We start from the raw sequence: 20864 nt of genomic DNA, 5'->3' as shown, positions 1-20864 counted from the left end.
TTAACTATTGCAGAAAAAGGAATGTTTACAACTCGATTTATTAGTAATGAGAGAAGTTCCCTAAGGAAGTAAAGATGGAAAGGTGACATCCGAGGTAACACTAGTAGAAGCCTCAAGGTGGTGTAAACAAACGATCTTAGAACCAACGTCGAAAAGTACAGAAGGGAACAAGAATAATTTTTCCAAGCTTAATTTATAGTCGGAATGAAAATAAGACGCGGCGCATTACTATCTTTCTTGTGTCTGCTTGTCAATGTGCAAGATGCATTTGGTAAGAAACAGACAGTAATGGAGGCAAATGACCCATGGAAGTTTGAAGGCGATACTAAACATGCGATTCCCGATACTTCAGAAGCAACTTTTGGAGCCATTAAAGATTTGAATGAGCGTGTATCGCCATTACTGAAAGATTTAACAGAGAAGTCTGATTATATGCGCTTCTATCGATTGAATTTATTTAATAAGGAATGCAAGTATAAAATGGACGATAATGTTTTTTGTGGTAGTAACGCCTGTAATGTGGTGATTACAGACGAAAATAATGTTCCAGATATCTGGAGCTCAAGAGCTCTCGGGAAGCTTGAAGGATTCATGCCAGAGCTTTCACGTCAGATTGTTGAGTCGGACCAATCTGTAATGGAAAACGTTGAAAAAATTTCGCAATCGTGTTTGTTGGAACGACTGGACGATCAGGATCGTCAATACTGTTATGTTGATAATGAATTGGATAGTGGGTGCGTTTATGTTTCTCTGTTAGACAACCCAGAAAGATTTACTGGATATGCGGCTCCACACGCTACTCGGATTTGGGAAATGATTTACAATGAGTGTTTGCCAGATACATCCGAACCTACAATAGATTTTCCCTCTCTTTTTATGCAGGGTTCTCTGGCTCCCCCTTCAAATTCTCAAGAAAACATGTTGAATGAACGTATGGACATGTGGACCAACGAACAGCGTGTCTTTTATCGGGTACTTTCGGGAATGCACTCCAGTATTTCTACTCATTTATGTTATAATTACCTGAATCAATCAACCGGAGTTTGGGGACCAAACTTGAATTGTTTCATGGAAAAGGTTCTGTCGCATCCAGAAAGACTTGAAAATTTGTATTTTGCTTATTCTTTGCTTCTTAGGGCTATGGATAAGTTAAATGGACACCTGGATACACTTACATTTTGTCATGATAGTGCATTGCAAGATACCGAAGTTCGTCATAAAGTTCGAGATTTGGTTGACACGGTTGATCAATATCCTCGGTACTTTGATGAATCAGTATTGTTTAATGGTGATCCTGAACTTTCCTCGGCAATGAAAAAAGAGTTCCGAGAACATTTCCGTACTGTATCGGCTTTGATGGATTGTGTTGGTTGTGAACGTTGCCGTTTGTGGGGCAAAATTCAGACAAATGGATTTGGTACAGCTTTGAAGATCCTTTTTGAAGTGCCAGATGTGGAGAATGAAATTGACCAATTTGAGAGCACGTCGTTTCCTCTACAATTACGTCGTTCTGAGATTGTTGCTTTGGTAAACACACTCGATCGACTTTCCCGTTCCATTAACTATATTCAAAAATTCCATGAGCTATATATTGAACAACACCAACCCGAATCCATGTTTCGGAAAGTTTTGAATAGCATGAAACGATTTGTGTATCAGTATGTGCCTGAGGTTTTCCATCCATATTTGAAAAAGACGTACAATGTCGCACGGATTTTTTACCATGATTTTTGGATGGAATTGGAAGTTGTATTAGAAGGATTTCGTTATGTCTTGTCCAGCTATTTAAAGTTGCCGAGTATGATAAACTTCTATTTCTTCTCTAGCGAAAGTCCTTTATTGAACTATATGAGCGAGTCTATCAGACAACGTATTCCTAGCGGTTGGCTGCCTTAGAAAAGGGCTGTCGAGACATAATCTGTGTGTATTAATCATGGATGTAATGAAGGATTATGAAAAACTAATATCTAGATCCATTCTTAAAAAGCCCACCAATGTGGGTTTCACAAACAATGAATGTGCACGATAGAAAAAGAGGTGATTTCTTGATGGAAGATACTGCAGATGCAAGAATGATGATGAAAAATGGGCAATAATCGGAATCCTTCATAGATTATTTTAGCATTGGATGGTAATGAAAAGTATGCATTTTTTGATTCTTACAACATCTCGTGATTAAGAAAAAGCTATTCATTTCAAGTAAAGTAGAATGCTACGAGGAGTAACAGAGCAGAGCTTACGGGGAAAAGCAATTCTATTTAGGGAACTTTTATAGAACATGAAAAGTCGTAGAGAAAGCAATCTATTGAAAAACAGAATCAAAAAACCAAAAAGACGGTCAGAGTGGGGCTCGAACCCACGACCTCATGATTAACAGTCATGCGCACTACCAACTGTGCTATCCGACCTTTAGATGCTTCTGGTGAGGCTCGAACTCACGACCTTCCCCTGTCAGAATATGAGAGGGACGCTACCACCAACTGAGCTACAGAAGCTATCTGCTATGGAAGAATAGTGTTAAATATGTAAGCATAAATTACTTTACTATGCAGTATAAAGAAGAAATGAAACTTGAATTCACTGAGTTGTCGTACGAAAATGACCATAAAAAGGAATTGAACATATAAACAGAAAACAAAGGGCTATTGGAATTTGAGATTTTAACATTGCAGCTGATTTCATGTGTTGTTGCACCCCATTCAAATCGACTTCTCCCATTTTTGGTTTGAACAAAATGGGTTCTTTGCAATGATAGATTCGAGAATGTTTTTTTTTTTATTTGCAACTTTTGCACAGATTGTTTCAAACCCTTGTACTTAATGCAGAGTTCCCGATTTGAAAATCATAAGGAAACCCTATACATCAATACGCCTTACAAATCCAGCTAAGGTACAAGAACGACACCTCTTCATTTGCTATTTTGGACTGATTTTTATCTAAATATCAGCTCATAGATTCTTTTTATATATATACTGAAAGTTGCAAAAGAATTTTCACTGCCTCTACACCCTTGATTCAGACCAAAGTGAACTTCAAATAAAAGAATAAATTAAACGTGGTCTTTCTTTGATACATTCTCAGAAAAAAAAACTCATCATGTTTACTGGCCTCGTTGAAGCTATTGGCATTATTCGCCGTGTCGTAAAGTCGCCTGAGGGATTCTCCGTCGATATTGAGGAGCCCAAAATCATTCAAGATTGTCATTTAGGCGACAGCATCGCTGTCAACGGTACTTGCTTGACGGTTACAAGTCTTAGCGGTACAGGCTTTGTGGTCGGAATTGCTCCCGAAACTCTCCGTCTTACAAATCTAGGCTCTCTAAAGGAAGGCGACTCTGTGAACTTGGAACGTGCCGTTCTCAGTACGACTCGTATGGGAGGCCACTTTGTTCAGGGCCACGTTGATACCGTTGCCGAAATCGTAGACAAACAACCGGATCAAGAGGCCATTGTTTTTACATTCCGTCCTCGTGACCCTTCGGTTCTCAAGTACATTGTTTACAAGGGTTACATCGCTTTGGATGGCGTCTCGCTCACAGTTACATATGTCGACGAAGCAACCTTTAGCATTATGATGATTTCTTACACGCAGTCAAGTGTTATCATGCCCACCAAGAATATTGGTAGCCTAGTCAATGTGGAAGTCGATCAGCTTGGAAAGTACACAGAAAAGCTGGTGGAAGCCCATATAAAAGAATGGTTTCAAAAGGCTAAAGAGTAGCTGCAAAAGATAACACAATCTTCATTAGTTTGATACACGTCCTCTATTAACCTATTCAACGCCACTTCTCTTTCGCTCTCGTCTAAAGTCATGTTATTCTTTTTCACTTCTAACTCATAAAACTATGTGTTCGTATAAAAACAAAAATAAATTAAATCAAATCAAGTTATAATATAATATAAAAACACCCCGTATTTTTCCATTAAGCAGAGCTTTCATTCGCAAAACGAGCTAGAATGGGATAAATACGATCACGAAACGTAGGAAGTAATTTCGAAATGATTTTGAATTCCGGCTTCGCTGGAACGCCATCAATCGATCGGTTTGCCTTTCGTTTTTGTCGTTGCCGTTCATCCATTATGGGATCATATTCAAAACTTTCGTTCATCCTGTCCTCATTCTGCTCTATATCGCTGTTATTATACTCTTCTTCCTCATCGCCATCCCCTCGTAGCTCAGCTAAAATTTCCTCATCAAGTCCAAGCTCATCCATATTTACAGCCGGAATCGTAGACTCATCACCAGACGCATACTTTGTTGTATTCTTCCGAAACAAGAAACTTTTTTTTCTGTGATTCCATTCTACAAGTTCTTTCAATTCTTGGGATAACAAATCGGTTTCCTCTGGACTCAGCCCCGTAATCATGTTATCCATGTCTATTGGATACGCTGAGCCATAATGCAAAAATGAAATAATACTTTCGATCCATTCCATAAGAGAGCTGAACAATCCACTGTCATGCAGATATACCCGGTGTACAAAGTTATAAAATGCGTCTTCGTGTCTCTTGACCAAATCAATGTAATGTTCTACGAGTGTAGTCGGATTCACTTCTGGATTTTCCTGTGTATCTTCCACAAGTCGTAGCATATCCTCCATAAAAGCTTCAAAATCACCCACGCTGCAAAAGGTTAGTGCTTGTTCCTAAAAATCCTTCTAAACATACGAGGTATAAACATTTGCTGCTTTATACACCTTCATCAAAGGTTTGTAGAAAATTACTACAATAGTTTTCATCATTTCTCCGGTGGAGCCTTCAGAAATCAAGGAAATAGAACGCTTTTTGTTGAACTGCTTGGCATACAGGTGCATCAACTTTAAGGTGAATCCGAATCTTTTGGCTCGTTCATGAATCGTCTTATCCTCGGGATATACTTCTGAATCCATGGCTTCTTTCCAGGCACTTCCGTCCATAATTACTTGCCTGATTGATTCTTCAGAAAGCCTAGGAGGTACCTCATCAGAAACGAGAATGTATAGCAAATAATCCTGAGGAGACATTTCATTTCTCCGTATAATTTCTTGAGCTTCTTTGCAGGGATTCTCAGCTTGTTGCTGAATTTTTTGCAAAACTTCTGCATTGTTTACTTGACTTTGATATTTGCTAATCAACTTGTGAATAGCACGCACATTATCGTTCAGACTCAAACTCAATAGACGTTGAAAGAGAGACTTCATTCCAAAAGGTTGAGCCAAGAGGGTGTCTAAAATACGTTTCATGACGGAAAGTGGATTTGAGAAACGCATGATATTTTTAATTACTCCATAGGGAAAAATTGAATGCATGCGCTTAATCTGGGAAAAGGTGACGCTGGACTTCTCTTTGGCTATAAATACATCATAAATGGTAGAAGCTAAATTTACACGAACCCATTCCAAGGTTTGTTGTAAAGTTGGAGACAAGTCTTTTATGCTATCCTTTTCTTTTAGCTCTGTAAATAAACTAGTTAATCCCCCTAAAAATTATTAGTAAGGTAATTAGGACAAAAGCAAAGCTGACCATACCGGATTCCATAAGTGATCGCTTAAATTCGTCCATATATTTATCGAGGGCTTTTGCGCGCTCAGAAGCGATTTCTATAAATTTCTTCCTTTCTTTGGTACGGATAAGATCTAGCTCTTGGCGGAGAAGTATGTCTTTTTGTACATTTTCATTGGGTGTAAAAGGATTAGAATGAAAAAACGTGTCTACTTCGGGACTATTTCGAAGTTCGTCTTGTTGGAGAACGTGGTTTACGTAATAATTCAATCCAATTCTCATTCTTTCTTGTTGCAAAGTCAGGCTAAAATTTTCTTTAGTAGATCCAATACTAGAAGGCGTTTGGGTAGTGTCTAAAGATGCGAATTTTGATCCATCATGAAGATGCGTGTCATGTAAATCTTTAGCTGGTAGACGCGGAATAATAGCACTCGGGAACTTTTTCACTAAAGTATGGTGCAGTTTAGTGAAATCAGAATATCTGCGTGCCACATATATAAGAGATTCCTCATCCTGCACTTTAAGAATGTATTCCTAATTTTATTAGTATTTGTCAAAAAAACGGCAATAGCTAGATACCAGGTTGAAGGAAAAAGAGTCAATGTTCCTAACGATACTTCGTATCTTGCTCGCCAAATAGCACAAAATCACTTACATAAGTTTTCTTATTTCTCAGATACGTTGAATATGAAAGTTCGCGGACACCAGCAACTACAGCTATTAAGAGATCTTGCTTTTTGTTTTCTATACTGGTTTGCGACAACTGTTTCTTTATACTCAACATATCAATCCGGTCATGACCAATGCTTTTCTCTCCTTGAATACAAGAAATAGCTCGACTCATGAGAAGCGTAAGCATACCGTGGAACTTCATTTCCATTTTGTGCATGTAAGTTGCATCTGGGTCATCGGGCAGTACAGAAACGCTATTTTCGTACATAGCGCTCAAAAACTAAAAATGTCAGAATAAACTTCCCTATAGTAGTTTCTCGAGAGAAACGTCCGATATCATCCTACGTACATTACGAAAGCTCACATTCCACAGTTGTGTTTGGCATGCCGGGTCCAGGAAAGGAAAGGTAAGTACAAATTTTTTAAAAATAAATCTTAAAATAGGTATTTTGGAGTCATCAAAAGGAATGGGAGGTTCATCCTTATTCATAAAAGGGGTTCCCAAATGAACGAGATTCGATGAGTCCCCAATAAATGCCAATTCCTCCTCAACCAAAAGAGAAAGAAGTTCCTTTTTCAAGTAATGTCTCTGCAAAGCAGCTTGTTCATCCGTAGAGCTCGTTTCCATAGTAAACTAGGCGTGTAAAGGCTAAGTATCCTTTCCATTGAATCATAGTTGTATTCTCTTCGCATCAAGTACGCAGGATAGTGGACTTAACTAAAATTCGTTATTCGTATAAGGAAAGAAAAATTCTATCGCAATTTTGTAAATAAACAAATCAGCTGAGACAAAAAAGAATAAAAGAGCTATAGTAATGCTAGTAGTCTTTGCAGTAGAAATATACATGTAGAATGCGTATTAGTTGAATATGTATGTAGACTAATGAGCTCTTATTCTAGGTCAAGTATTGTCAACACAGCGTGTGGTTCTTTTTGCTTGGTTTTCCATCTGGAATGAAGTGATTTACTGTTAATAAAAACCTAGTAATATTTTCTAGCAAATGCTCTATTTTACTATGAAGTGTGCCTTACATAATATAAAAATTAAAGTCTACACTTGAGTTTTTGCATAGAATGCGACAGCATCATGAGTCCTATTGAGACGTTATGAGAAAGCTTTCAAGACTCATTGAGTGAATTCGCTGTTTTCTGTGAAATTAATTTCATTGATGTGTAATACAATAATTCGATACCATTTCCTACTTTATGTGGCTATTTTTGTAACATTTCAATCAAAGTGGAATCAAAAGCGAAGATTATTCTCATACCATCTGTAATCGAGCAATGCTTTTTATAGAATTGCTTGAAGCCTAAAACAAAGGAACCCAAAAAAAAGAAGCGTGAGGAGGACTTTTACTAACTTGTTGAAAAATTTTTATCTCGGTATCCAATTCACTATCAAAACCTCTTAAATTATTATTTATTTGTTTTTTTCTTTTTCTATTACTAAGAAGAACGTAACCGAACCATCCCGGCGGTGTTTGAAACTCTGGAGTTTTCTATTATACGGTCTTAGGTGGAGTTGTCTACTACCACCAACAACTTCTTCCTGTACCGAAAAGTCCTATAAGGCCTAGTCTTTCCTTTTTTTTTTTAATAACATAGATTTTACAAGGGATTTTTCTCTTACGAAGCCTTTTCTTTTGCAGATCAGGACTACCAGGGAAAAACTTAAAAATAAACTCAAATAGGCTTTTGTCAGCAGTGGATAGTTATTGCTCTTTGGTAATGATTAAAAGTACAGCTTAGATCAAGGCTTTTTTGAGTTTCAATGAAGCCAATTACTGCTCGTGGCAGGCCTGAATCCCCTAACGACTCACAACAAGCTTCAAATGAACAGCAAGGATGGAGCATGGCTTCATTAACGAATGGCAATTTCTTCGAACATTCGCACCATCCTGTGTCTTTTGAGCTTGATTTGTCGGGGAATTTTCAGTATGTTAGTGACAACTCGCCTGATTTACTTAATGTTCCTCAGGACCAAGTTGTTGGTCATTCCGTGAAGGACTTTCTGGGTAAAACCGGATTAGAAGCGTTTGTTAAAGCCGCAAAATGTTTGTTAGAAGATGATTCCCATAGCTACCATATTCGACTGAAACATCCTTCGAAGAATTCTCTTACACAGCATTCTCATGCCCCTAACCACACTTCTCCTCTCACCTACGAAGACAATGATATTCCTCTTGAGCAATTTGATGCTGTTGGTATTTTAATCCGGAACTGCCATACAAATACGCCCGACCATACAATGTGGGTTGCTCATCCTGTCAATAATAGTACAGTCGATTCAAAATCTTTTGCACATAATATTTTGGAAGTCATTGGTCTCAGTTCTGGTCTTCTAGACCAGTATTTATCTTCCTTGCGCGAATCTTTCTACAAAACCGGTAATTTACAGTTTTTACCTCATCCTCGGCCGGAGTTTTGTCAAATATGTGAAAGAAATATTCAATCATGGTTCTTTGAAGTTCATTCTAAGCTTTGTTTAATCACCAGCACATTTGAATCTATTGTGCAATCTGCTCAAGATTCGCTGCTCTATTTTCGCTCTACCTTACTGCAGATTCAAGATCAATTACTTGAAAAACCTTATTTAATTCCGCTATACAAAGATGAAGCGTTGATATTGTATCCCAACTACGACACGTCATCTTTATCAGTTCCTAAGGATATAAAAAAGGAGTCCTCTGTTTCCCTCTTGTCTGCCTTTTTAAACCAGATCACATACTATTTGAATTTGGTCATAGGCATAAGCATACCTCCTGTCAAAGTCATTGTAAATTTCGATAACGTGGATTCTCTTCGATTACAGTCCCCAATATCAGAAGTATCTATAGATGAATTGCAAAACTTCACACCATCTCTTCAAAATTGCTCACAGGCAGTCATCAACCTTTGGAGAGATTTAAGAACTGCATTCGATACTAAAGTTATTGGAATAACCCGATTGAAAAACGCTGTATATTATTCTGAGCGAATTCGATTGGAAGTGGATTATCATGTTCAAGAAGTGATTGATAACGTTGTTTCTGAATTGTTATCTTTTCAAAACTCACAATACGTTGAGGGCTTAACTTTAGACGCTCCTTCAGTATCTCTTCCAGGAACTGTTGAAAATACTGTCAAAGTAATGAACCCACAGTTTAAACAGGATAACGACTTTCTACCTGATTCGGACTCGAATTCTGATCTCTCTAGGTCTTCCTCATGTTCTCTGCTTACGCAATCCCATCCATATTGCTTAAGCAATGGCTCCGATTGTGGCTCTGCTCAAATGAATGAATTTCCTGACATGCAGTTATCTTTACAGCGTCTTAAGGTGACCGATCCATGCTGTTCCGATCATAAGTCTGAGAATTCGAGATTTTTATCCCCAAATTCCAGTCCTCGGTTCTTAGCTTCTGATGCTTCAGTACACGGTTTATCGTTGAATGCTCGTACATCACTGAATTCACGTGGACGGTCAAAGAATCTATCTGAAAAAGATTTACGACTTCCGTCTCCATCTCCTCGTGTACATACAATTCTGCCCTCAGCTGCCCATAGTAATCCTTCAATTAATGATTATAAGATTTTAAAGCCAATTAGCAAAGGTGCGTTTGGGTCTGTCTACCTGGCACAGAAAAGAACTACTGGTGATTACTTTGCAGTCAAAATCTTAAAAAAGTCGGACATGATTGCTAAAAATCAAGTAGTAAATGTACGGGCTGAACGTGCAATATTGATGGCTCAAGGAGAAATCCCTTTTGTCGCCAAATTGTATTATACATTCCAGTCTAGAGATTATCTTTATCTTGTTATGGAATATTTGAATGGAGGGGATTGTGGATCACTTTTGAAAACAATGGGGATCCTGGAACTTGATTGGATTCACAAGTATTTAGCTGAAATTGTTTTGTGCTTGGGCGCTCTACACAACAGAGAAATTGTTCATCGTGATATCAAACCCGACAATCTGTTAATTGCTCAGTCGGGTCACCTCAAACTGACAGATTTTGGATTAAGCAGAGTAGGTTATCTGAAGAGACAAAACAGAAGTGATAGTGAGTCGAGCTTTGCACCTAACTTAGCGGAATGTCCGGGTTCTTTGTCGGATCTTTCATTGAGTACTGCTTCATCTTATATAGACACGCATTCTGCAGGTACTGTGGATTCAACTAAAAGGCCTACGCTCAATGAAAGATTACTATCATTAGATGGAACGAGTATTAGGCTTGCTTCTCAAAGCTTTAGCCTTGAAAATGGGCCGGAAGAACTACTGGCTGCTAGAAAGTCTAATAATGCCGTTAGCAATGATAAAAATCGAGCTCAAGCTATAGATTCACCAAAAACCCAGCCATTCCTTGAAAATCGTGATTCGTTCAAGAGATTTATTGGAACTCCAGATTACATTGCCCCTGAAGTTATTTTAGGTAATCCTGGGATCAAGGCAAGTGACTGGTGGTCTGTGGGCTGCGTTTTGTTTGAGTTCCTTTTTGGGTATCCGCCTTTTAATGCAGATACCCCGACTGAGATTTTCAAAAACATTCTCGCGCGAAAAATTGCATGGCCTGATAATACTAACTTCCTTGACTTAGGCGATGCTGTAGATTTAATTAACAGATTGTTATGTATGGAACCATCTGAAAGACTGGGAGCTAAAGGAGTGGAAGAAGTTAAATCGCATCCTTTTTTTAGGGGCGTTAGTTGGGACAACGTAGTGAACGAGGAACCTCCGTTTGTTCCAAAGCCTTTCGCTCCTGATGATACAATATATTTTGATCCCAGAGGGTTGGATGAGTTTGATTATAATAATCACTACACAGAACTTTCTGAACATATTCCTCTTAAAGAACCTGAGCCTGAAAGTGTCGCTTCTTCAGTTCCTCAGCATCTTAAACCTGGCGCAAGGATGAATCGAATTAGAAGCAATACCATAGATTCACCGCCAGAATTTGGAAGCTTCAGTTATCGCAATTTGGATGTTTTGGACAAGGCGAATCGAAGCACCATACAGAAGCTTAAGAAAGAGCGTGAGAGTCAGACATCCAAAGACCACGTGGAAGATGTTAACGACTGCATGGCTAATCGCACTCCAGATTCTTTTCTGAGTGCACATACATCTCGACGCGCGTCGGTTGCTGGCATGGAAACACCTGTGGGAGCTCAGTCGAGGAGCGAGTTTTCTTTAGATACGAATTCTACAGAAAGCGCTAAGAAATTGGATCATAAAAAATTGGTCGCTTATTTTACTAGTCTTCAGCTCAATGAACAGGAAGATCCCTAGATATTCAACCAAAACCACTTCAGTGTGCTAAATTATCTTTTACGATTTTCGATCTTCCAAAATTAAAAAAGGTGTATCTATCGACTTCATCCTAGAAAGTATTAAAATCGAACAAAAGACGACCTGGATTTATTATATTTCTAGATTGATGATGCAAGCCTTCAATTGTATCTCCTGTCGATTATTTATCAGTGGACTACATATATTTGGTAGCCATTTCATCAGCATTATCGGCGACGCTATAAAGGAAACCGTTGCTGGTGATATCGGCAGTCTTCTGGTAATTGTTTGAATGTTGACTTTCCTTTATTTCTTTATGGTAGTCTTTGTCTTTGTGTTTATAGTATTTATTATTATCATTCATGCTGAATGTTGAGTCATCTCGACATGTTCAGTATTTTTTTATTGAGTTTCATTCTATTAGATATCATAAAGCCATCATTTCGTTTGCTTGTTCGTTCAAATTTTATCTTTCTTTTTATGCGTTCCTTTTTTGTTTCTTCTGGTGTTTTCTACTGTTACATAGCAAAATTATAAAACCTTTTAAAAAACTACACTGATGGTTTCATAAAAGTAGTTGTAGACTTTTTTTCAATCAGGCTTTTGTTTCTCGAGGTGAATTGAAGCAGCTTGGACGCTGTTTTTTTTTTTTTTTTTTTTTTTATTTTTTTTCTCATTTGAATATACTCGCTCTTGGACTGCAGATTAGAATGAGAGCCATCAGGGTTCGCTCGTTTTCTATGCAGTGTTTTTTCACATCCTTTACTGTTCCAAGGCTTTTGAGAATTTTCAAAGTATATTCAAGTTAATATTCTGAGAACTGTCTACTTTAAATAAAACTAAATCAATAATGAAGAGTTACATTACAGCAAACTGTAAACTGCCAGCTAAACTGTGCATTATTGATCAACAAATAAGGATAGCTAAAGATTGATTAATCAAATTATTTACATTGCGTTAGAATACCGAAAAGTAGATACGAAGATCTAATGTGGCAAATTATGTTTACTAAGAGGAAGTAAGAGCCTAAAGAAAGAATGAACTTGGAAAAAACCAAGCATTAAGATCATTTAAAGTATGGCAAAACTTTCAGAAAATGATTTGAATGACTTTTTAAATCCGGGAGCTGTTTGCATCAAGCCAGCAGAAGTGAAAAAATCAGAAAAAGGACATGAAAATGTAAGTAAAGCATACGCGAATGAAACAAACAAGCGTTTAGAGGGGCAAAAAGACTAACAGAACGCGTTTAGAATGAAATTCAAGTAGAAGGAGAGTCTTATTACGAAGTTACCAAAGATACAGGAGAATCAAAAGAATTAGAAGTAGCTAGCATCTCATTGAATGATTGCTTGGCTTGCAGTGGATGTATCACTTCGGCAGAAACAGTGTTGGTAAACTTACAATCGTACCAGGAGGTCCTGAAACGATTGGACTCTAGAACAGATGGCCAAGAGGTTTTTTACGTGTCTTCAAGTCCGCAAGTACGTGCAAACTTAGCTGCTTATTATGGCATCTCTTTAGAGGAAATGCAGGATGTTTTGGAGATGGTGTTTGTTGGTAAACTTGGATTTTGTACCGTTTTAGATACCAATGCTGCCCGAGAGATCGTGTTGCAGCAGTGTGCAGAAGAATTTTGTGAGTCATGGAAGCAAAAACAACAAGAAAAGGCGCTTGAAAGCGGAAGTGAGAAAGCCATTGATTTCAGTGCGTCTGAGGTGCAGAAAAACTCTAAAAATACGGTATCCTCTTCTAAATCCGAACCACATACAAAGTTGCCAATCCTTTCGTCTTCTTGTCCCGGATGGATTTGCTACGTTGAAAAAACACAGTCAGCACTCATTCCACATCTGTCACAAATACGCTCACCTCAGCAGGCATGTGGACGTTTAATCAAAGATTGGGCAAGCAAACAGTTTTCATTGCCTCGTGAGCAAGTTTGGCATTTGAGTCTTATGCCTTGTTTCGACAAAAAGCTAGAAGCAAGTCGGGAAGAGTTTTCCGAAGATGGCATTCGAGATGTCGATGCTGTTTTGACACCAAAAGAAATTGTAGAGATGTTTAAACATTTCAACTTGGACCCAAGAAGCATAATACAAAACAGAATTCCTTACAAAATTTCGGATAAGACGTTACCAGCTTGGTATCCACGATTGACGTATGTGGAACAGATGGGTTCTAGCTCTGGTGGATACATGAGTTATGTTATGTCTTATGCTGCTGAAATGCTCTTTGGTATCCACGATGCAAATGCATTCGTTACAAAAGTCAACCAAAATGGCGATTTAACTGAATACATGCTACGAAATCCCCAAAACGATGAAGTTTTGTTAACGATGGCTACCTGTTATGGCTTTCGAAACATCCAAAATTTGGTACGTAAAGTGAATGGCAACTCTAGCCGTCGAGGACAAGTATTACTGAAACGGAGAATGAAAACGGATGCTCAGAAAGCGCAACAGAAGAGCCGCCAATATGATTACGTAGAAGTTATGGCTTGTCCAGGAGGTTGTATAAATGGAGGTGGCCAAGTCCCATTTCCTTCTGGTGAACGGGTTTTGGCAAGTCGAGAATGGATGAACCAAGTGGAATCCTTATACAATTCCCCTGGAAGAAAAGAGGTTGATCGTTCTTTTGTTAACAACAGCCTTGAGCAATGGATTCAAGATCCACAGCTGGCTCCAGAATATCTACAAGCGACCTACCGGTCCGTGGAAACAGATTTGTCGAATCCCTTATTGCTGGCCAATAAGTGGTAAAAAAAAAAAAAAAAGAAAAAAGAAAAAAGAAAAAACTTGGCAACAAAAATACACTGTAAATTTTTGAAGGGTTTTAGGGTACTTTGGATATGGATATGGAAATGATTTAATGAATTTTAACAGTACAAGAATGGAAGCAATAGACGCTTTGTGAAGTTGTGTAGGAACATGAAAATGAACAAGAAAAATATAATATTGAATTATTCGGGATGCGATTGAAGAAGGAATTGTCTAAATGGATGTATTTATAAGTGTACCTGTTGGGAATCCTTCTTTTGCCTTAATCTTTAGTCACTCTTTCTTTCACTCGGAGCTTGTAATTAGCATAACAAGTTTCCTTGCCCTTTTTCAAACATTCCTATTCAAACTTGATCGTTACAAAACAAATTCAGTTGCCTACATCTATTTTTGAAAACCTCTTCCTATATAACTTGTTTGTTTATTGTGGGACTGCAACGCAAATGATTTCAGCGCTATCGTAAGTCATCTTGGGCCTTGTAACACTGAGCTCCGCAGATACATAAAGAAAATACCCGTTGATAAGAACGTATTCTTCACAATTTGCTTTACTATAAATCCCAGCATACCGCGTTCTTAGTTTCATCAAAGCATAGTTTTCGTACCTTCGCATCTTGCCTTTCTCCTAGAATTCTAGGTACGTCACAAAGGTTACTTTTTATAAGCTTCTCCCTCACTATACTATATTAATAAACATACTGGAGAAGAGAATGTTTGCAAGTTGAAGAATGTGAAAGCTAATCAGTTCGTAGGTTTATTGAAGTTGTATTTTTAAACTAATTTACTTCTATACATCAAATATAATGTCAGCTCAGCAGACCCAGGATATTGCTATTGTTGGAGCAGGGGTCATTGGACTTACAACAGCATGGATTCTATGCGATTTTGGATTGGGCCCTCGTATAAAAGTTATTGCCAAGCATACACCTGAAGATCGTTCTGTTGATTATACTTCGCCTTGGGCTGGCGCAAATTTCTGTAGTATCTCAAGTGGAGACGAAAAAGCCCTGCGATGGGACAGGATTACCTATAATCGACTTGCTTATCTTGCAAACACTCGAAAGGAATCAGGTGTCGTCTTTGCTGATCTTCGTGAGCTCTGGGATTATGATCCTAACCTTGAGAAGATTCGCTCTTGGAGTTCTTATGTAAAAGATTTCAAAACTATTCCTAAGGAAGAACTGCCTGAAAACTGCCTTTACGGCCACACCGGCACTACGTTTTTGATAAATGTTCCTCAGTATTTAAACTTCATTCACAGCATTCTTAACGATTCTGGAGTCACTTTCGTCAAAGAAGAAATTAAACATATCAACGATGTTCTGCAGTTTGTTCCTAACCCGACTGTGGTCTTTAATTGTCCAGGAGTTTGGGCTTCTACGCTTGGAGGTGTAGAAGATCCAGACGTGTATCCTACTCGCGGCCACGTTGTCTGTGTCGATGCTCCTCACATCAAAGAAACGAGAATCCGCAATGGTACGAATTCTGATACCTACATCATTCCTCGTCCTTTCAACGGCGGTGTCGTTTTGGGAGGTTTTATGCAAAAGGGCAACTGGGATCGTGAAATTCACCCTGAAGATACTCAAGATATCTTAAAGCGCACAGCTGCGCTTATGCCAGAGCTGTTTCAACATCAAGGTCCCGAAGCTGCAAAGATCATTTATGAAGCAGTCGGTTTCCGTCCTTCTCGTAATGGTGGTGCTCGTGTAGAATTGGATACTCTTCCAGGTACCAAATTCCCTCTGATCCATGATTATGGTGCCTCTGGCACGGGCTACCAAGCTGGGTATGGTATGGCTTTTGATTCAGTCATGTTGTCCCTTCCCTTAATAAAGTTTGCTTAAATTGTGAATGCTCTTTTGTACTTGCTCTGTTTTCCTTACTCGCCTTTTATTTTATTTATTTGATTCTACTCTTTCATGACCATTTGTTTACGTTCGTAATTCATTTCTACTTTTTCCCTATCCAATCTAGATAATTAAATAATTTGCTATTTTTTTCTACACTCGCACATGCTAGTTTAAAAGGGTGTTTCTGAAACGCCGGATTTCCTCAAAGTAAAGACAAAGTCCTTGACAGACAATAATAACAAGGAAGATATAAGAAAAACGTATCTTTCATGTAAAATCCTTCGTTTGAAAATCCTAACAGGTTTATTTTATTCCTTTACAACCCCATCCACCGTAAACAGTTTTAGAATCTCAATTTTTGAGCCACATTGGCAATCGAAGGCTGCTTGTATCATTATTTTTTATTTCATACATAATTTACGAATCACGTTTTATAAAAAAACCCCGATCTTGAATATCCACGATGCTAAATCCCAAACTTATTTTATGCGGATCTATCTTCATTATCCTGCTGTTTCTTCAATTAATTCTACCTTTTCCTTTTAGTATACCGCTAACGAAAAGCTCGTCGAGTCCTCTTGCTGCGCAAAGCCATCCTTCTTCAACTTCCTACGAGGCCAAACTTCCTAGTAAAGATGCAGTAGAAGAAAAGGATTTCCAGGTTTTTCTTGAAAATCCCGTCATGGTCTTTAGTCGTCCAGGTTGCCTATACAGTCAGGCAGCCAAGTCCATGCTGACGGATATACTCAATATGGAACCTGCTCCTTTCATCGTCGAAGTCACAGACTTCACCCATAGTACCGAATTGCGCTCATGGTTATCTTCCATTAGCGGTGTTTACACACTTCCAAATATTTTTTTTGGTGGTCATAGCATTGGTGGATATGAGGATTTACAATTGCTCTACCGGGAGCACCAAATTCAAGGCGAATTGGATCGTTGGACGCACAATCAAGTCAAAATTATTCCTATTCAAGAAGCCTAAGCGCCTATGATGGTCGACTTGTCTTACACCCGCTAGTCTTGCTCGTTTACGAACAGGTGCAGTGATTTCGATTTTGCTTGAGTTTGAGTTTGAGTTTCTTTTTATTTTTTATTTTTTTTACTTTTCTAATTACCTTAATTTAAATCCCACATCCACGCTGTATGAACCCATTTCATTAGCTCATTATTCATGCCATCACTAGCAGCATTTCCTCTTTACCATAACAACCTCACAAAGGAATTTTGGTCCTAGCAACTATAAGATCTTTTTTCTTTGCGAAAGTCAGAATTTTTCATATTTTACATCTTATTTAAGTTTTATTTCGTTAGCACATGCCGGAATCGCCCAAGTATCACTATGTAGGAAGCGTACAGTATCAGCCTGTGAAGCCGTCGCCGCATGAGAACTTGATGGAAGTATATGGACTTTCAGAGCTTGTCAAAAAGGTTGGACGGATTGATGAGCATGGAAATAAACGGAAAATGCGTCGATCGTACAAGGCGTATATTCAAGATTTACCTGGACACAATGAAATAATCAAGGACGACACTTTAAAACAATGGCTTGCTAATCCTATCATGGAAGATGTCGCTGTCGACGAAGAACAGCTGATTCAAGCATTCAGCCATGTTCAGCCTGGCATACTTCCAGGTTTTAATCCAAAGGTTTTTGGCCTTGACGACGATGCGCCTATGGGTCCTGGTAGTCGGGATTCTTCACAGCCTAAGAGCCCTGTACGTTCAAGAAGACCTTGAATAAACGATACGAGTGGACTCACAATATAATTTTTGTCTTGCTTGGCTGCAGTAATTGCCTAACTTGTCAAGTTTCAATGAAAGTTCTTTCTAGAGTAATCTGTAATTTTGATAGTATCAACATATCCTTTAGTATATATTAAACATGTGTGTTTTTGTTCAATTTACAAAAGACTTCAAAACCTTGCTTACAATTTTGCGTCTCACTTACTAACACCTAAGTGTGTTTCACTGTCATCATCCAGCCTAGTTCCTGTCCGTCATTCTCTTTCTCTACCAGCATATCTACCTCATCTCTTTTTAATTTTTGAAAAATCGATTGTTATTTGACCATTCCTGCATATACCCAATCTTTCTTCGTACCTATTGCAATTACTACTAACAAGGAACGAGCTTACAACTTGGACATAGCGGCAACATCGGTGGATTGGACATAGTCCTCCAAACCTTCAAGTTCTTCTTGGAGAGCTTCCAAAGAAACCTTGTCGTCTTCAACAACCAAGTTAATTTGGAATTTGTTGACACCAAAACCGACGGGAACAAGTCTAGAGACACCCCACAAGAGACCATCCATTTGGATGCCACGGACAGCCTTCTCAAGTTCGTCCATAGGGGTCTCATCATCCCAGGGCTTAACGTCCATAGTAACAAGAGACTTTTGAATGGCCTTGGGCTTCTTAGACTTCTTCTTATTGTACTCAGCGACACGCTCAGATTTGATACGCTCAGCTTCGGGATCCTCCTCGTCAGAGCCGAAAAGATCGATGTCATCCTCCTCAGCAGCGGCACCCTCAGCAGGGCCGTAAGCAGAGAGCTCCTTGGCGGTACCAGGGAGGGTTGCAACGTCGTAGGTGGCAATTTGCTTATACCAACGAGCAGCGTTAGGGAACTTCTCGGCGTTGGGGGCGGCACCAACAGCCTTAAAGACGACAGCGTCAGCTTGGCTGGCAGAGTGACTACATTCAAAGTTAGCATACTTGTACAAAACCGAATCGACATCGATCAACAATTGAGGTATTCTTTATGAAAACGAGAATAATCCACTAACACTCAATCAAACACAAAATTTGTCAAACTTTCAGCAATTTCCCTTTGTCCGACTGAGGGATATCGTCGTCAAAGTATCTGCTTACCCTTCAATGAAAGACTTGTCAGTCAAGTAGTCGTTGAGTTGCTTAAGACCAGCGTCGGAGGTGAAATTAGTGAAACCCATTTTGTTGTTGGTTGTGGACAAGAAAATTTCTCTTCTTTCTGCACAGGTAAATCACTTTGCACTAAGCAATAAAAAAATAATATTTTAATCGAATTTGCTAAGTTGTTTAGTAGTACGTCTGGCATCGTTACGTACCGATACCATTTTACAAGGAGATACAGTGTAGTAATCTGTTTCATCAAAAGGACTAGTGAAAGGAAAGGTAGGTGTACAAAGAAAAAGGTTGTAAATGAAACAATTTGAAAATTTAGATGGATCTTGAGTGTATAGTCATGTACAGTAGTCTAGAAAAAGGATTAAATATATCATCCCTCATAGACACTCTTGGTAGGAACCTTTGTTATAATCAAACAGTATTATTAGCCAAACCCAAAACCTATGGTACATCTAAACCTGAAATAAATTAGATCCATAAACAGTTGAAATCCTTTTTAAATCGCCATGTCCGCTAATAACTTTTTCGTCGATCAACGAAAAAATATAGTACAAAATTTTTGCTTTTGTTCTCTATAATACTTATATGAAAGCATTCCAAAAGCCAAGCTACATAAGCGTTTTTAGTCTCGTTCTTTGCGAGAAACTAACAAGAAATCAAAAAACTCGAAACATTGGTTCAAACGGAAAACTCGCGCCACTAGCTATGTTTACAAATTGGGAAGTTTACTTTTTTACCTAGATTTGCGCATAGACTTTCTCGGGCTTTCAGGGCGAGGATTCTTGCGTACTGGAACTGGCCTAGCAGCCTCCACTTCTGCTTCAGATTCTGACTCAGATTCACCAGTTCCATCTTCATGTAATGCTTGCTCGTTGTCATCTTCTTCCTCATCGTCATCATCATCTTCTTCTTCTTCACTAAAGTGATGTTTGTTTTCCAATTGTCGTCTTCTAGGGGACAGTTCTGCATCGGGAGAGAGATATGTATGCGCCTTATCTTCGTCTAACTTGTTATGTTTCATAATCTCAGCGGCTGCAGCTGCGGCTTCCTCTTCTTCGTTTTCATCCAATTCATCTTCATTTTCGTCCACTACCTCAATATCGTAGTCAGAGTTTTGCTCATCCTCATAATCACTGTCCTCTTCACTACTTCCTTCTTGATCAAGTTGTCGACTCTCTCGGATCTCAGCTTGTCCAAGTACCATGCTTAATCTTCCGGAAAGAGCAGAAATCTTCATAAGAAGATCTCCGCCATGTATCAACTTGCCGTGCAATTCATTCAATGGTTCTTGCAAATCCTGTACACTAGCCAGATATCCACCATGAGTCACAATAATCCAATGCAACCAAATCGCCATGGTAGGACGCATTTCTGATGACATTTCTGTCACAAGTCTGCGGACAAGCTCCGCGGCCATGGTTCCATCCATGTTTCGAACGGTACCGGAAACGATTCCAACGTCAGAGCAACCTAGACATTTTTCAAATAATACATTTGTATCTTGTCCTTCTTCTAACCGAATTCCTTGCTCAGGTAAAGCATCCATATTTGTTTTTATGCGATTTTATGAGGTTGGCACTGCGCAACTTTTCCAACGTGTCCTAAACACTCACCAATTTTCCCTAAAATAATGGGTTCTCCAGGATTCGAACCGCTCACTATTTGATTTGTAATATAATTAAGCTATTTTATTTTTAATAATCATTATGATCATTTCTACAAGAAAAGTTTGGTGAATCTCTCTAGCTTGCACTTTATAGAAGTGGAAACATTAATATTTATTTACAGTGAATTTATAAACAAAAATGACAGAGTAATTGATTTTTGTATTGCACATAAAGCACAACTTATGCGGCAAAGGGCGGAAAAGAGCGACATGGGTCGTACAAAACTTTCACAAGAAAAATCATCTTGCTAAACTGATTGGTATA

General features: G+C 38.6%; 10 protein-coding genes and 2 non-coding genes across 12 annotated transcripts; 7 read left to right on the top strand and 5 right to left on the bottom strand.

The window, feature by feature from the left end:
• Positions 1-204: 204 nt before the first annotated feature.
• Positions 205-1896, top strand: ero12 (ER protein folding oxidoreductin Ero1b; the record flags this gene model as incomplete). The annotated part of the gene is made up of 1 exon (XM_056181766.1): positions 205-1896. One exon carries the CDS (start codon positions 205-207, stop codon positions 1894-1896), a length of 1692 nt encoding a protein of 563 aa, XP_056037375.1.
• Positions 1897-2335: 439 nt separating this feature from the next.
• On the bottom strand, positions 2336-2408 carry SOMG_20139. Its single transcript has one exon. It is a non-coding gene; the product is annotated as a tRNA-Asn (tRNA).
• A 6-nt stretch (positions 2409-2414) lies between these two features.
• Positions 2415-2495, bottom strand: SOMG_20138. The gene is given in 2 exon segments: positions 2415-2450; positions 2458-2495. It is a non-coding gene; the product is annotated as a tRNA-Met (tRNA).
• Positions 2496-3096: 601 nt separating this feature from the next.
• Positions 3097-3720, top strand: rib5 (riboflavin synthase Rib5; the record flags this gene model as incomplete). The annotated part of the gene is made up of 1 exon (XM_056181765.1): positions 3097-3720. The coding sequence occupies one exon, from the start codon at positions 3097-3099 to the stop codon at positions 3718-3720; it is 624 nt and encodes a 207-aa protein (XP_056037376.1).
• Positions 3721-3922: 202 nt separating this feature from the next.
• SOMG_02973 (mitochondrial DUF3818 and PXA domain conserved fungal protein) lies at positions 3923-6780 on the bottom strand (the record flags this gene model as incomplete). The annotated part of the gene is made up of 5 exons (XM_056181764.1): positions 3923-4622; positions 4668-5457; positions 5507-6014; positions 6136-6432; positions 6502-6780. The coding sequence occupies 5 exons, from the start codon at positions 6778-6780 to the stop codon at positions 3923-3925; spliced, it is 2574 nt and encodes an 857-aa protein (XP_056037377.1).
• A 1143-nt stretch (positions 6781-7923) lies between these two features.
• Positions 7924-11418, top strand: cek1 (serine/threonine protein kinase Cek1; the record flags this gene model as incomplete). The annotated part of the gene is made up of 1 exon (XM_056181763.1): positions 7924-11418. The coding sequence occupies one exon, from the start codon at positions 7924-7926 to the stop codon at positions 11416-11418; it is 3495 nt and encodes a 1164-aa protein (XP_056037378.1).
• Positions 11419-12495: 1077 nt separating this feature from the next.
• On the top strand, positions 12496-14174 carry nar1 (CIA machinery iron hydrogenase Nar1; the record flags this gene model as incomplete). Its single annotated transcript, XM_056181762.1, has 2 exons — positions 12496-12597; positions 12669-14174. The coding sequence occupies 2 exons, from the start codon at positions 12496-12498 to the stop codon at positions 14172-14174; spliced, it is 1608 nt and encodes a 535-aa protein (XP_056037379.1).
• An 821-nt stretch (positions 14175-14995) lies between these two features.
• Positions 14996-16039, top strand: dao1 (D-amino acid oxidase; the record flags this gene model as incomplete). Its single annotated transcript, XM_056181761.1, has 1 exon — positions 14996-16039. One exon carries the CDS (start codon positions 14996-14998, stop codon positions 16037-16039), a length of 1044 nt encoding a protein of 347 aa, XP_056038859.1.
• A 469-nt stretch (positions 16040-16508) lies between these two features.
• On the top strand, positions 16509-17030 carry grx3 (CIA machinery monothiol glutaredoxin Grx3; the record flags this gene model as incomplete). The annotated part of the gene is made up of 1 exon (XM_056181760.1): positions 16509-17030. The coding sequence occupies one exon, from the start codon at positions 16509-16511 to the stop codon at positions 17028-17030; it is 522 nt and encodes a 173-aa protein (XP_056038847.1).
• Positions 17031-17362: 332 nt separating this feature from the next.
• rox3 (mediator complex subunit Med19) lies at positions 17363-17785 on the top strand (the record flags this gene model as incomplete). The annotated part of the gene is made up of 1 exon (XM_056181759.1): positions 17363-17785. The coding sequence occupies one exon, from the start codon at positions 17363-17365 to the stop codon at positions 17783-17785; it is 423 nt and encodes a 140-aa protein (XP_056038846.1).
• Positions 17786-18179: 394 nt separating this feature from the next.
• tef5 (translation elongation factor EF-1 beta subunit, guanyl-nucleotide exchange factor (eEF1B)) lies at positions 18180-18998 on the bottom strand (the record flags this gene model as incomplete). The annotated part of the gene is made up of 2 exons (XM_056181758.1): positions 18180-18741; positions 18919-18998. The coding sequence occupies 2 exons, from the start codon at positions 18996-18998 to the stop codon at positions 18180-18182; spliced, it is 642 nt and encodes a 213-aa protein (XP_056038845.1).
• Positions 18999-19666: 668 nt separating this feature from the next.
• On the bottom strand, positions 19667-20479 carry utp502 (ribonucleoprotein (RNP) complex Utp502; the record flags this gene model as incomplete). The annotated part of the gene is made up of 1 exon (XM_056181757.1): positions 19667-20479. The coding sequence occupies one exon, from the start codon at positions 20477-20479 to the stop codon at positions 19667-19669; it is 813 nt and encodes a 270-aa protein (XP_056038844.1).
• Between the last annotated feature and the right edge of the window lie 385 nt (positions 20480-20864).

Source organism: Schizosaccharomyces osmophilus, chromosome 2 (genome assembly GCF_027921745.1).
Source record: "Schizosaccharomyces osmophilus chromosome 2, complete sequence".
Taxonomy (NCBI): Eukaryota; Fungi; Ascomycota; class Schizosaccharomycetes; order Schizosaccharomycetales; family Schizosaccharomycetaceae; genus Schizosaccharomyces; species Schizosaccharomyces osmophilus.
This window is presented reverse-complemented; position numbering and strand designations above follow the sequence as displayed.